The sequence below is a fragment of the Centropristis striata genome, chromosome 14 (genome assembly GCF_030273125.1).
Source record: "Centropristis striata isolate RG_2023a ecotype Rhode Island chromosome 14, C.striata_1.0, whole genome shotgun sequence".
Classification (NCBI taxonomy): Eukaryota; Metazoa; Chordata; class Actinopteri; order Perciformes; family Serranidae; genus Centropristis; species Centropristis striata.
The window spans coordinates 24,523,606-24,538,125 of record NC_081530.1 but is presented as its reverse complement, the minus strand read 5'-3'; the positions used below and the strand labels follow the sequence as shown (position 1 = coordinate 24,538,125).

The window sequence follows — 14,520 nt, the reverse complement described above, 5'->3', positions numbered from 1 at the left end:
CAAGCTGGTAATATAGAAAAGCAGGCAGGCGGCAGCGAGGAACCAAAGAGAACAGAAATACATGATGTCTGTGGAGCTGCTGGCTACATTCACAGAGCACAGCAGGAGGTGTGTTTGGAGGTTTCACATTTTCTATTCCAAAAAATCTTCACCTGACTTGGTATAAAGGCTTGATGTGGAAAAAAAATCACAAGTGTTAAGCCCACAGCTGCCACACTTGTGCCTTTGTGCTCCCGGAGTCTGCAGTTTGAACCAACTCTTCTATCACATAATGAAGGGGAACAGCTTGTTTGTTTTCTTCCACAACAAAACCATGTCTCTTTCTCACACTAAATCCCTGCACAATGAAACACACGTCGGCCATTTTCAGTATGTTTGTTATTACTTTTATTAATTATTATCATCATCATCATCAACATTATTCTTCAAGTTTAGCTGTGTAACAAACTTTTTCTTGGCTGTCAAAATATGTTGAAATATCATTCTTGCATGAAACAAAACCTAAAAACAATAACGTACAGAAAGGTAGCAGAATAAAATACAACATGAGAAAGAAAATAACCTAAAAAACAAAAAACAAAAGAAAATTCTATAAAAGCCATTCAACTGAATAGAGACAAAATTCTACTAAAATATATTGGTTAAATGTACATTGTTGATGTGTGTTTTGTGTGTGCATGTATGTGTATGTGTGTCTGACCAATAATAAACTGGCCTTTAGCTCCCTTGTCTCCCATGGTTAATACTGTACATCCCAAAATGTACACTCAATCCGTACCACTGCCGGTGTGTGTCTGTGTGTGTACGTGTGTGTGTGTGTGTTGTCCCTTCCTTGGCAATAAGAACATAATAAATGGAGTGCAAGCAACAGCATAATTCTCTATAACACATTCTGACAAAGACAAAAATTAAAACACTTGTTAAGAGACCCCCCCCAACCCTTAATGTAAACGCTGATATGAAATGCCATCAACCTAAAACACTCATTATTTAAGGAACTCATGTCACATGTGTCCTGCAGAACCTCATTTCTTCCCAAATCCTTTTGTCTTAAATAACTAAAATGTTCCTATCGACATTAGATATACATTATCCTAAAGACTCATGGGCGACGTAAATATGAGGCTGGCACATACACAAAACAAGATATTCGGACAAGAAAGGGTTCTGCAGAGCACTTACAAAATAAAAGGTGTGCATGACCAAAGTTTTACTATTATCAAGGCCATCTACTTCAGGGAAAGGCTTTTATTTTAAAAGCTAAACTATTGGAACGTTTTGGCATTACAAATTTGTATCCAGCCCACTGAAAAATCTTTGTGGTTCATCAAGATGAGGTGTTCACCCAGATTTAACACACATACAAAAAAAAAGGCGAAACTAGTTCACCCTTTTATGAAAAACTTATCTTTGTTCTATTGTCTTCGGAAAAAATTAATCCAATGAAAATCTTCACCAAATAACTTTTCAATCGTTTCAAAAGTTGAAAATTCATGTTGAATTTTTTATCAAATCTGAGTCCTGAATGTATTTAAATTTTTAACTGCTGGTGACAATTTATTTCAACAAACCCAAGGCCCATTCAAGTAGGAGGGAAATTCATCCTCAGCAAAGTGAACATTAGCAGAAAGGTCAGCTCTGGGGAGGCGAACACGGAAAGACACAATCACCAAACTCCCATTTAAACCCCCGAGACCCGTCTGACCAGCTGAGAATACCTTCATAAGTACTTTAATCAAAACAAGGGAGGAAAGTGGAGGAATACAGAAGAGATGAGTGGCAGAGGTTAACAAGCGGAAAGTGAAAAAGAAAGAGAGATGAGGGATGTCAAATTAGACAACAGATGAGAAAGATACAAGTGATGTTGAGGGGAGGTAAAGGGACAACAGAGGAGAAGGGATGAATGGATACATTAATCTACAAGTGCCATTTGATCCAATTCTCCCTCTATTCATCCACCTTCTGCCCAGAGATTCTTCAAAGGCACCCATCTATCCATCTCAGCAGGTCTCCCTCAATCCTTCCTTTGTTCTGTCTTTTAAGAAAGCACTGCTTCACTCCCTTGCTTTTTTTTTTGCTACATTTGCAAATGTAAACAGTTTTCTTTATGCTAAGCAGCCCCTTCAGAGATGCATGTTTAAAAAAAAAATCGAAGACAAATTTTACACATCAGCACAAGAGATTTCCTAGAGTAAAGAATTTGTTGAACATGATGCTTTTTGAACTGGCTTCATCGGTGTGATATGGTTATTGGCACACACTTGGCACTGCAGTGTGGCTCATGTTAGTCTGTCTGATTTCTTTGCATTGCCCGTGATAAGCCAGAACTCTACTGTAAATATGTTGCACCAATAGTTTGAAAGGTTTTAATGTGACATTCTGTGTGCAGTGCTGGTTCGATCTGGCTGTTAAGGCCTTGGTGTCTTAAATTTTCTGCAAGAACAGAATCTCATCTCACTGCTGGTTAACCAAAAAAAAAAAAAATGACCCTTTGAGTACAAAACTGTCTGTGTAGCATAATAACACCTAATCTTTCCAATGATATGAGCACTCTGGTGACATGACTGCATGCTCTAATTCAGCTTCCACCTGCCCACACACAGAACATAACATCTTCTTCTTATTACATTTTTTATACAAAAGTCACCAAGGCATATGTGTCGACATTTCTACAGAGTCGTGTACATACATGCAAAAATGATAAACCTAGAGATCGACAGTTAGCATAGCAACCAATTTAATTTTTTTTTAAAGCACATGAGGCTTTTTTTCCTCAACGGCTGAAAATGCCAAGTGTGAGCGGGTATCTGACCAATCAGGATGAAATCAAGCATTATAATAGACAACTGATCTCTTCAATGTAATTAAATCTCACAGTCTCTTTGCTCAACTTCTGCCTGATGTGACTCATAACTTACATAACTTTCCGACACAGACAGATATACTTATTAGAAAAACTGTACAAGTTACCAGGCACTAGGCGGAATATTATTCATTCATGTCTTTTGGATAAGCATAGAAAAATATCTTGTTCTCATTCATTGTCCTTTATTTTCTCTCGGCCTATTATTACTTCCTTCAATGGAGTCCCTTGGTGATTTTTTTGTTTGTTTTCTAGCAACTAAGGCAGCAAGGCAGGAGAAGTGATTTTCTCTTTATAAAAATAAACAAAATGGCCACTATGTTGCTCCATTCTGAAGGGTAGAGGGAATTTCACGGACCTGACTGTCACGACTTGAAAAAAAAAAACGATGGAAATTTGGTTTAAAGACCATAAGGTGTGTAGAGAATGGCAGAGAAGTGGGATGAGTTAGTTGGAGTTGAAAGCAACATGAGTCTTTTTTCTCGAGTGAATTATAAAATGTAACATCATCTTGTTGTTTTTTTTTTTCATTTCGGTCTAACGTGTAACAGTTCCCATCCATTGAAAAGGCATTTTGCAGATTTTATAAGATGCTAACATGCTACATAGAGGTAACCTACTAAACTCTATAGGCTGAATAAAACACTGTAGGCAAGAAGCTCTGTACACTCAATACAGAGCAAAAGTTCATACAGTTAACCCAAATAATTGATCCTTATGATAACATTTAGGGTTGATCTCCCTAAGTCTCTCTATAAAACCATTTAACCTAACAAACATTTGAAAGACATACAGAAAAAAAAGTTACATACTAAGACCATTTTGACCTATTAACACATGATAAAGAACATAAGAGAACGTAAGAGAACATAAAGTAACATGCTAAAACCATTAGAGCACTGAAAATGTAAAAATGATGTGTCACATGCTATGAAACAGGTGGGTTGGTGTGCAACACGTGTGACCCCTGAGGACTGAAATACCGAGCGTAAGCCTTCATTATGTTTACATCATCGTTTGGGGACGGACGCATTCCTTTGATCCTTACACACACAGACGCAATTACACAAATGCACACATACACACAACCCAACTCTTTTGCTGTACCATTTCTGTTAGACGGCGGTTAGAAGTCTCCATAAGAACACAAACAAATAGCTCAAAAGGATTAAAACTCAAATACACTAATTTTTTAAGTACCATTTCCTGCAAAAAAACAAACATTATTTGCCTTTACAAAATAACATATTATATAGGAAAGTGTAGCAAATTGCATGTTTTGTACTATAACATCATAATTATTATTACCATTATTACCATTAATATAAATGTTAAGCAGGTTAATAGATGGTTGTTCTATTAGGCAGGCAGCCAGGCACGTAGCTAGTATCATGGCACGGAGGAAGGTAGAAAATAATGTCACTTGGTTTGATCCAAATGGATGAAGAGAACACTTCGGTCCGGAATCACTCCGGTTTTACCAGTTCAAACTGGTATCAAGCAGTTCAGAAAGTCACAGTCAAGTCAAACCCAACCAGTCTCCCATTGTGGGCTCTTTGCAGCGGTGGAGATCTTACCAGTTCCAAAAACAACAGGGCACAAGTGAGAGAAATTATCTTTTTGTACCGTGGCAACAAACCAGCTGAACTGCAACCAGAACAAACTGGTTTAACTGACCAGTTTCAAAGAGTCAAAGTAAGTTTTGGTTTTGGATCCATTTGCACAGCGGTGAAACAGTCAAAAACACGCTCTGGACCAGAACAAAGTAGTTCTAACCAGATCAGATCTGGTTGTACCTAGATAAAACGGTCTGAATGATGCTTCAGACTAGTTTGGACCAGCTTGGGGTTCAGTTTAGCATAACAGATCAGCTCAGTTCAGTTAAAGTGTTTTGCTTCTAGCATTTTTTTTTGCTCTGCTGTATGGTGGCTGTGCAAGTGCTGAGCTCCTCAAACTCATCCTAAATGAGACCAGTCCAACTTTCAGTCGAGCTTCCAATCCTCTTATTTGGAAAGCACATGAAGTGGCTGTTTATTAAAGGTGATTTCAGCTGCATGCCCGGACTCTGTTGTTGAAGACTTGCCACAGAGCTGTCAAGTGACCGTCACTCAACACAGGATTCGGGCTATTTCTCCAAACTGTCCCTGCAGCATTTCAGCGGGATCCTAAAATGATTCTGACCATTTGACAGCCGAGTGCTTCCAGCATAAGGATGTGTTCCATTTAGTGCCCAGGATAGGCCCATTTTGACATGAGCTAGCCTCCAGGAACAAGGAGGCAGACAGCTTATTCATTCAATAAAACACGTTCTTAAAGGTTTGAGTGAGTCAAAGGCATCGGATTAATTACTCTCTGTGTTGTCATCTGAGTTTTTAGATTCAGCAACAGTCGTGACCTCTGTGGTTTTTGTGACGTCGTCATTACTATCTGACACCGTCTCATCTCCCAGTTCCTGGTCTGATATGTCCTGACCCTCTTCTTTTTCCACCTTTTCCACTTCTGTTTCATTGTCAGAGGCTTCATTGCCTGTAGTTTGATTTGCTTGGTTGTCATTGCAAACTCCTATGACATCATCGCTTTCATCTGCGATCTCTTTATGATCACCTTCATCGTTTTCCTCTGGCGCCGCATTTTGATCCTCGTGCTCCGATGTCGCCGCGGCGCTCTGAATTAGGCCGTCTTGCCTCTTTTGTGACGATTTGTCTGTGTACCTGTGTAAGCCCCTCTGTATGTGTGTGGTGAAGTCGTAGCGATCTGCACACACGTGGAGGCAAAAACTGCATTGGTATGGTCCCTGGTCGCCATGGCAACTCATGTGCAGGGCATACATGACCTCGTCCAGGAAATAGATCCCACAGTGGATGCAGCGGTTGGTCAGGTCGTCCTGCGTGGCCACATCCACCATGGCGCGACTCGACAGGACACTTGACCGACTCTTTGTCAAATGCTCCTTTTCCTCCTCTACCATCTCCTCCCTCTCGTTCCCTCCTTCATCCATCCTCTCCTCCTCCTCCTCTTCTTTCTCTCCTTTCCAGTTCTCTCTTAACCTCTCAGCCAACGGCGACTCTTGCCTTCTCCTCTCCGCACCGTTTGTTGTCATGTGAGCGTTTGCGGCGATTGTATCTCTTTGTCTTATTGCGAGATCCAAAGGAGCGTCGTTTTCTAATGACGGTGAGGAGGTTTGGGAGTGAATAGGAGGAGGAGGGTAGTGAGGAGGAGCTGGAGGAGGGGGGAGAGGAGAGTAGGGAGAGGCGCAGTAAGGCACCGTGTAGCTTTGCTGATGATGCTGTCCTGGAGCCACCATTGCACCGAGATACTGGGCGTTATTTCCGAGGCTACCGGGGCTGCTTAGGTTACTGATGCTACCAGGTACCCCAGAGGCGGCTGCCATCTTATACTTGGTCCAGAATCGGAGCCAATCCGACTCCGGGGTCAGATCAGGCGAGAGGGTTAATGGCAGGGGTAAGGAGAACAGAGGATACTGATACTTTTCAATGGGCGAACCAGGAGGCGAATAACTAGACGGTTTGGATGGACGCATGTACTTTTCAATAGGACTTCCTCTTTCGGACCCCCCTCCTCCTTTACCGCCCTCTACTTTTGATATTATGCCGCCCTCAACGATGCCCCCGTTGCCCTCGGCTACCAGTGAGGAGGGGGGATGTGAAGGAAGCAGCAGAGGAGGCATGCGTCGGTGGATCTCCAACGTTTGATTGGCGAGGAAGGCTTGAGTGGAGCGGGGCGAGCGGGAGCGAGGGGAAGGCTGCTGGTTTTTGATTGACGCACAGCTTCTGTCTGACTCCACCCCGTTCACGCGCTCTTCGCTGGTGATGCGTTGTTGTTTTGGGGCGGGGGTCTCGGACGACAGCGAATCAGGGTTGATGCGTTTTCGGGTTCGGCGCCGGATGATTTGTTCGCCGTTGTTCTGCTTTATGATGTTTAGAGGTCTGGGTGTCTGCAGGATAAAGGAAACAAAGAAGAATATGAAAAAAAGGAGGTGAAATAATATTTAGTCATACAGTACATCCAGTGATGATTCATTGTCCTGTTTTCCCATAAATTATTTAAGGGAACTTATCACACATGACTAGTAATGTCAAACATATCTAACTTTTATTAAATCAGGTCCCACTGAGATCAGGATCTCATTTTTTAAGAGAGACCTTTTTGCAAAAATGCATTAATAAAAAATTAAAACAACATTTAAAATGCACAATAGCAGAGATAAATTGCAATAAAACAATATAATATACATGCATATACCAGCATTATTTGACTGTGATCATATTGAATTATTTTCAATACAAAAAAGAAATAGTAATAGGTTAGTTTATGACCAATAAACTGCCTATTTGGACATAAAGTCATTTGATATTTTTGAAATATACAAACATGTCAATGCTAAGGAAGTGGCACTATGGTTGACAGCTGAAGCTACTGTTTCTAACAATTTACAAAGTTTTAAAAGTTGTATTTTTAAGGACTGTGATTTTTGCCCTAACCACAAGGGGGAGCGGTTACATTTAATGTAAATTGACTTTGCATTGAAGACAAACTTCAACTTCAACTTTACTTTACTGACCGATCCCTTACAAACATGTGATGATAGTTAATGTCTTACATTCATTAAATAATCTCCCACAAGCTTTTTATAATAAATGTGAATGTACTGTATATATTTGTATTCAGTGTTTGGGTTTAAAAAAAAAGCACCACTCAAGCAGAATTCCCAAAAACAAAACTTTTCAGTTACATCTACTACACAATTTCCCTAGCACTTCTGCCTTATTTAATTCCCCAATAGAATTAATAAAATACTTATAAAAGATGTATGAGAGACGATGAAACCTGTTTTGATGTTTCGGTCCTAAACACATGCCAAGAAAAACCAAATAATTTCCAGACAAATTACCGAAAGATTTTCTTTCCTGGAAGTAAAATAAACTGAACAGTTTAAAGTGTCTACACTTCAACTTAAAAGTAATGACTTTGCTATCCTTTCACTATTGAAGGATCGACTGCACTGAGGGCCTGCTCTCTGAAACACTTTTATTATAAGTAGCGACCTCCACACAGCATCAACTGGAAACAAAATCAAATTAAACTGGCACAAAGAGGAGCATTTCAAACAAACTTGAAGGTGTTTTTTAGTTTTTTGCAAAATTTCACTGCCAGGCAGGTTGAAATGATTAGACTTTCTGTACACAAAACATTTTGGGAACAGCTAAGAGCCTTTTTTATTGGAACATGTACAGTATGTAACTCCAAAGAAATCCCAAAACGATGCGTTCAAGATCCAAGCAAGAAGACAGAGAAAGTGAGAAATTATGATGGAGGAAAATGCATAAATGTGAGGTTATTAAGGGGACAAAAAAAACAAAAAGAAGAGTTGTCCGCAACTTAGAATGTGTCTCTCAAAGTATTGGTATAGAAGTCAGGCATCATCAGTCATTGTAGAGCAGCTACCGAAGCTATTTAGGGAGAGTCGAGTGATTTAAAGCATCAATCCAGGGATGTTCTCCTACACTTGTAACATAAACAAATGATGACCACATTTGTTATGACCATCAACAGCCTAGACTCTAATATGTCCAAACGAGGTTCACAAAAAAACTCCAAGAGGAACAACCCTCAGAGTCAATGATCTATTCATACAAACACATTTGGGACAGGTGCCTCCCCTCAGCAGCCAGACTGGTAATAGTTTCTGTTGTTAATCAGACAGCTGTCCTGCTGATGATTTGTCTCCACATTTTAGACACCTTGACCTTAAACAAGAGTCACTGAGAAGAGTCTTCTTCTCTCTAGGCTGACAAAACGATGTCAGACATTTTTCTTATTCTTAAGGGTCCTTAGGTTTTGTGTGACTAGCCAAGAAGAGTGAGGAGAAAGAAAAGTAAAGACAGGAGTAGAGGGAAGACAGGAGGTGAGATAAATAAGAAGAGGGAAAGAGTGATATATGGTCGAGAGAGAGGGCGCCAAAGAAGGAGGGAAATGAAGGAGTGAATAGAAGAGGAGAATGGCTGAGGAACAAAAAGCGGAAAAAATGATGGTGGAAACAGTCCAAAGCTGTGCCCTGATTCCGCACTACAAAAACTAAGTGGTGGAAAAAGTATTCAGATGTTTTACTGGAGTTTAGGAAGCAATACCATGGAGTAAAACAGTGGTTTTCACACACACATATAGCTGTAATGTGGTACACCTTTAGGTTGTAGTGCTGAAGTTCTCCTTTATCTATCTTTCCGTCTCTTCTTGGATATCCTCTCTGTATTTTCTCCTAATCTCTCTTCATCCCTAACTCTCTACACACACCCTCCCCTTCATTATCTAACTCTTTCTCTTAATCTTCCCCCCTTTCTCCATCTTCCTCCCGTGCCTTCCTCCTTGTTTGTCTTTCTTCCTTTCCTTTCCTCTCCCTCCCTTCCATTTATGTCTACCTTTTTCTCCGTCTTTATTCATAACTCTCCCCGTCCCCTCTCTCACTCTGAAGTGTTTTACTAGCTGCTATCCTCTCTAATAATGTGTGTAGAGCATATAAAACTTTTATTATGGGATATAAAATACGGCCGTCGTGAAGATTGTCAAGAGTAGAGGGAGCTGGAACGTGATTGGTGCAGCAGATGAGGGGACGGGTTGACCCAAGGACATCTGCAGGGGCAGGAAAGAGTAAACTGCGATAGCTCGTCATGCTCTGAAGGGTCTTTAAAGCTCCATTCGATAATTGCAGCATAGTGCTCTGGGTTGTAACACGGTCAATCCACTGATGCATTTACTAACACTGATTTATTACACTGAAACACTTTTGTTCACTTTAAAATTTTACAAGCAGAGCTTAAAAAGCCAATATGTGCACATGTTTCTGGCATATATATATACACGTTTAAGCTCTGAAGACTTGTTTCACGAAAATTTTTATAAATCCTTGTGTTAAATGTGTATACTCAAGTGTGAAATTACCTTTTAACCCCTTAAAAAATATGAGGTGAGAAGAGCTCAATATTCTGAAGGCAACTAAATTCCAGCCTGGGTCTTTATCTCATCTGTAATTCATGCAGTCTAATTAAATTTGGGATTTCCATAGACTTTCCCCGGGCTTAGATGGTAAAGTTGATTCATTCCATCATATTTCTCACTCCATGGAGCTGGCTCGCTGCGACTGCTGAAATGGTCTGTAACTCCCAGCTCACACCAAACCAAATATACTTTTTTCCAACAATATTACGTCTTCGCAGTGGGATTTGCAGAATGTATGCAGGAATTTAACTGCATTGTGCATAGTTTAATTTGTGTCGTGTGCTTATCGGCCAGACAGGAGGAATGATAATTAGTCGTCAAAACTACCCCGTGGATGTATTAAAACACAGCACAGAGTCTATAAAATTACCTAAAGTACTGGGTTTCTGGTCCTTTACGAGTATGTAGTTCTCCTATGTGTGGATAGGAGTTCAGTACTGCAAATTAACTTCTGTATTATGATACACCTGAGTTTCAGCTCAATTGTAGGGATTATTTTCTGTCTCTTTATAAGTTAAATGTTTGTGAAATTTATAGGCCCCTTCTTGTCTTTCTTCTAATATGTTTGAAAGAAATGGGAATTAAGGGGATCACAAATATACAGAAAATTCATGTACCACTTCTGGGACAAATATTTCTGCTAACCCTCTGAAACGCAAGCGGTTTCAGGGATTTTTAATAGAGGCACATTTTACTCATCTAAGCTTGTTTTTCAATGCAGTATAAAGGTCCTGCACATATATGTAAACAGCACAATCATGGCTACAAGAAAAAAATCATTTTCAACATACAAATAATATAGGTTAACGTTCATAGAATTGCTTGAATTTTTCAGCATATGTGCCCCTCTGCATCCTTTATAGATAGTATGACCCCTGAGGACCACAGGTGTGATTTTTTCTCTTGATATGAGACCTAATTTTGTATGTTTGACTAAAATTGACCAATAATAATGAAAAAAATATGAAAATTATATGTGTTGATCATGAGTTGACTTAAAAGGTGAAAAAAAAGGTGGTAATCATTTATTTCTACATGTCCTAAAACCAGTCTAATGTCATGGGGTCCTTGAGGACCATGGGTGTTATACTTTCTTTTAGGAGTACACAAGGGTTAATAGAATAAAACATATATAACAAAAACAACAGTTATAATACCATAAATCATAAGAAAGGAAAAAAAATATGCAAGTTTTATTTATTTGATAATTTGTTTGATAGAAATGTCACTAATATTGAAAAAATTGGAGAGTCATGCTAACCATATTGAACTTGACGGACCCTTCTTACAACCTCTCCTGTCCTTTACTCTTAGCTCTGTGTAAACAGCCTATTGTTCAGTCGATGCTTTGTTGACCTGTGGTTGTTTTTCAGGTGGTTTCTGGCTTTCTAGTTGAGTCGATGAGTGCAGAATAAATAAAAGTTTTTTTTACAGAATCTGGTAACTGCGAACAGTTTATTTTTGGCTAAATTTTAAATGGGACATGTAGTACAAGTGATTTTGATTAAATATCCCAATTTCAATCTTAGATTTGATTAATTTTCTGAACAATGTTACACATGATTTGTTTAAGTATCATTGGGAATTTAAAATCCAATGATACTTTGTTTTTACGGTTTCTGGCTGTAATAAATGGTGGAAAGAAAACTTGCCTTCCAAAACTGCCAGCAGGTTGTGGGGTCTAGATGAGTGATCTCACAATTCTATAATTTGAGTATAATCTACAATGTAGAGCAAAGCTGTTTGCATGCACATGTACATGTGTCTGTACGACTTACCGAATGCAGTTTTTGGTATAAACCACATGCGTTGCATACGTAGCCTCCATTAGCGTTCTTCCTCCACAATGATGTCTTGGTGGTCAGACAGTTTGCACAGAAGACCCCACTGCCTCTGCGCCGCTATGGAATGAAAAAAAGAGAGCATTAGACATTAAATCAATACAGAAACTTTGGGTAGATAAATATAGCGAACAGGTGCCAGATTCTAAGCATGCATCCAAGAGGCAGCTAAGAAAATTATGGACATAGTATCAAAGAAAACCAAAATATAGTGAGGCGAAACGCCAAGCTTGTTCCAAAAGAAGAAGAGGGAGGATGGCCAAGTACACACTGCAGCGGACGTTTCCTACTTATTGTGCTTTTAAGTTTTGATACCTTTTTAAAATTCACACCACTTAAATAAGGTTAGGAGGGAGCGAGAAAGCAGATTGCCTTGGTGGCAGAGAGATGATGTGATCTCATTTATCATGCCTAATGTGAAATCCTATTGAGAACATTGTTCTCCTCTGCACTGATTTCCTCTGTATAGAAGAAGGTTAATAAAAACAACCAAATGCACTGCAATGAAAAGAAAATGATCTAGTTGAGCTTGTGTGTTTTAAATGTGGGTATGCGTGTCTGAGAGAGATCTTGGGCTCTTGAAAACTGCAGTAATTTTGTCAAGCACTACTCGACAGATGTGGAAAGAGATGAGTTATGCTTTCACCTTGTAGCATAAAGTGTTTAAGTGTTTATCTGAACTGCAGGAGGTACTTTACAAGCAAGTGTTTGACTTTTACTGTTTTAGTGCGCACACACACACACACACACACACACACACACACACACCTCTGCAGTTCATGAAGCAGTGGTGCATAGAAAAGTAGTGTGTGTAAGGAAGGGTGGGGGTGGAGGGGTGAAAAGGCCAATTGTCGTGGCAACGTGCTCCATCACAGTAATGAGCCAATCACAACGTTTCTCCATCCCATTAAATCTCTGGCCCCATTCACCACCTTTATGACCCTGAGAAGACAGCATACCTCATCTTTCTCCTCCGTGACTCTGTCTGTTTCTCTCTTTATCTGCCTGTCCATCCAACCATTTCTTTCTCTCTCTGATTTAATTTTTATCAGCGTTGTTGCTCATCCTTTCTTCATTTTTCTCCACTCCTTGATTTCTGTTTACATGTTTCTCAATATGTTTTACATAATTTTTGTCTCGGTTTGTGATGTCCTCATTGACAATCTCACTATGATTGTGCTAGTAATGTCTGGGTACTGTATTCTATGTGCCAATGGGTATGGCAGACTAAAATCTATCCTCTTCATGTCTGCCATATTTCCCTCTCACTCTCTTGTATTCTCACTGTTATCCCAATCTTTTCCTCCCTCTCCCTCCATCATGGACTTTACATCCACTGGGACCCTTCTCCTTTCAGCGCTGGTTTCTTGTTGTTTTATGTTCATGACAGTGCTGAGAGCTTAGCATATTTTTTTTTTTTTGGGGCTCAGAGCGGCCCAGCGCTAGAAGTTAAAAACATTTCAACTTTTCACAAAAGAGTGCTGCACTTCAATCAGGCTTTCTGTAGTCTCAGAGCTACAGATGGAGCCACTACGAGCACTTCCACCGAGCATCTGTTTCGTGCTGCCAGCTAAAAGCAGAAGAGCCCAGTGGGCACAGCACTGTTCAGTTTATTTTTTGCAGTCTAATGTACTGCAAGGATCACAGCACAATTAACCACTTTACATTTCTGTGAGAACACGCACCACACACAGATATGCACATACAGTATATGGCCTAAGCACCAAGCTTTTAAATCTAATAGCAAATGTCGTATTGGGTATTTAACCCGTTTAAGCAGTTTCAGGGCGGTTTTTGCTCTTTTTATAACGTACTCACTGTGGCCTTGTATTTCACTCCAATATATATGTCCTGCAGCTCTATGGATTTAGCACAATCATGGCTAGAAGTGGGGGCAACTCAAAAATGTAATTTGTGCAGAACAACACAGTTATAATGACAAACATCAGCGCTAATTGAATTTCTCTTCTAAATATTTTTTTAAAAAGTTGGAATAAAATGGAATATATATATATATATATATATATATATATGACACTTTTCCAAGTGCATGAGTGTGTAATGAATGTTGGAAAATAAAAACAATTAGGTCTTAACATGCTATAGATTTTGTGCTACTTGCATTTCTTACAACCTTGACAACCAAACTCTCATGTCCTCTCCTCTGTGCTCTGTGTAAAAAGCCAGCAATCACTCTGATTTTCATTAAATACTTGTGACGTGACTGCTTGTGTCAGTGCAATCAATCATGGCTTCCCAGTTGCGCTGAGGAGTGCAGAATTTTATGTTTTTAACAGGATCTAGTTATGTCATATGGTGTATTTTTGGTAATGTTTAAATGAGACGGATAAAATAAAATGATTTTGACAGAAATATCACCATTTTTTGCAAACGAAATGTCCATAAAGTTGAAAAAAAAGTTGGGAAGTTCAAACTCTTACAATAATGAATGTTTTTAGACTTTCTTGTTAAGATCAACTGTGCTTTTTTTTGGTGCAAATTTTTTAAGAAAATATGCTTTTCAAACCCAGCGGGTTTGTGGGGTTCAGAGTGTTCAGGCAGGAAGACAAAAGTAATTGCTGCATTTTGCACACACACAGTTAAGTTAGGTTCACTTCAAGGAGATTCATCAAAAATGAATGATCTTAACATTAAAATAGCAACAGATCAGGAACTGATTAAACATTTGTTCTTGACAGTGTAAAGGATTAAGCATCAAATTCTTCTTCCAGTGAAAAGTGTTTAAATAGCTTTTATGTTTCCTCGCTGTAATTTTAGCCCATAAACAGACATTTATGATGA

The 14,520-nt window shown here is 39.3% G+C and overlaps 1 protein-coding gene across 1 annotated transcript in view; it reads right to left on the bottom strand.

Annotated features, from left to right (window-relative positions):
• Positions 1-2,818: 2,818 nt before the first annotated feature.
• Positions 2,819-14,520, bottom strand: part of trps1 (trichorhinophalangeal syndrome I) — a 72,468-nt gene continuing 60,766 nt past the window's right edge. The window contains exons 10-11 of the mRNA XM_059350349.1: positions 11,656-11,778; positions 2,819-6,818 (exon numbers count right to left, since the gene is read on the bottom strand). Coding sequence (XP_059206332.1) covers positions 5,205-6,818; positions 11,656-11,778 — 1,737 coding nt within the window. The 3' untranslated portion in view covers positions 2,819-5,204. The remainder of the gene's footprint in view (positions 6,819-11,655; positions 11,779-14,520) is intronic.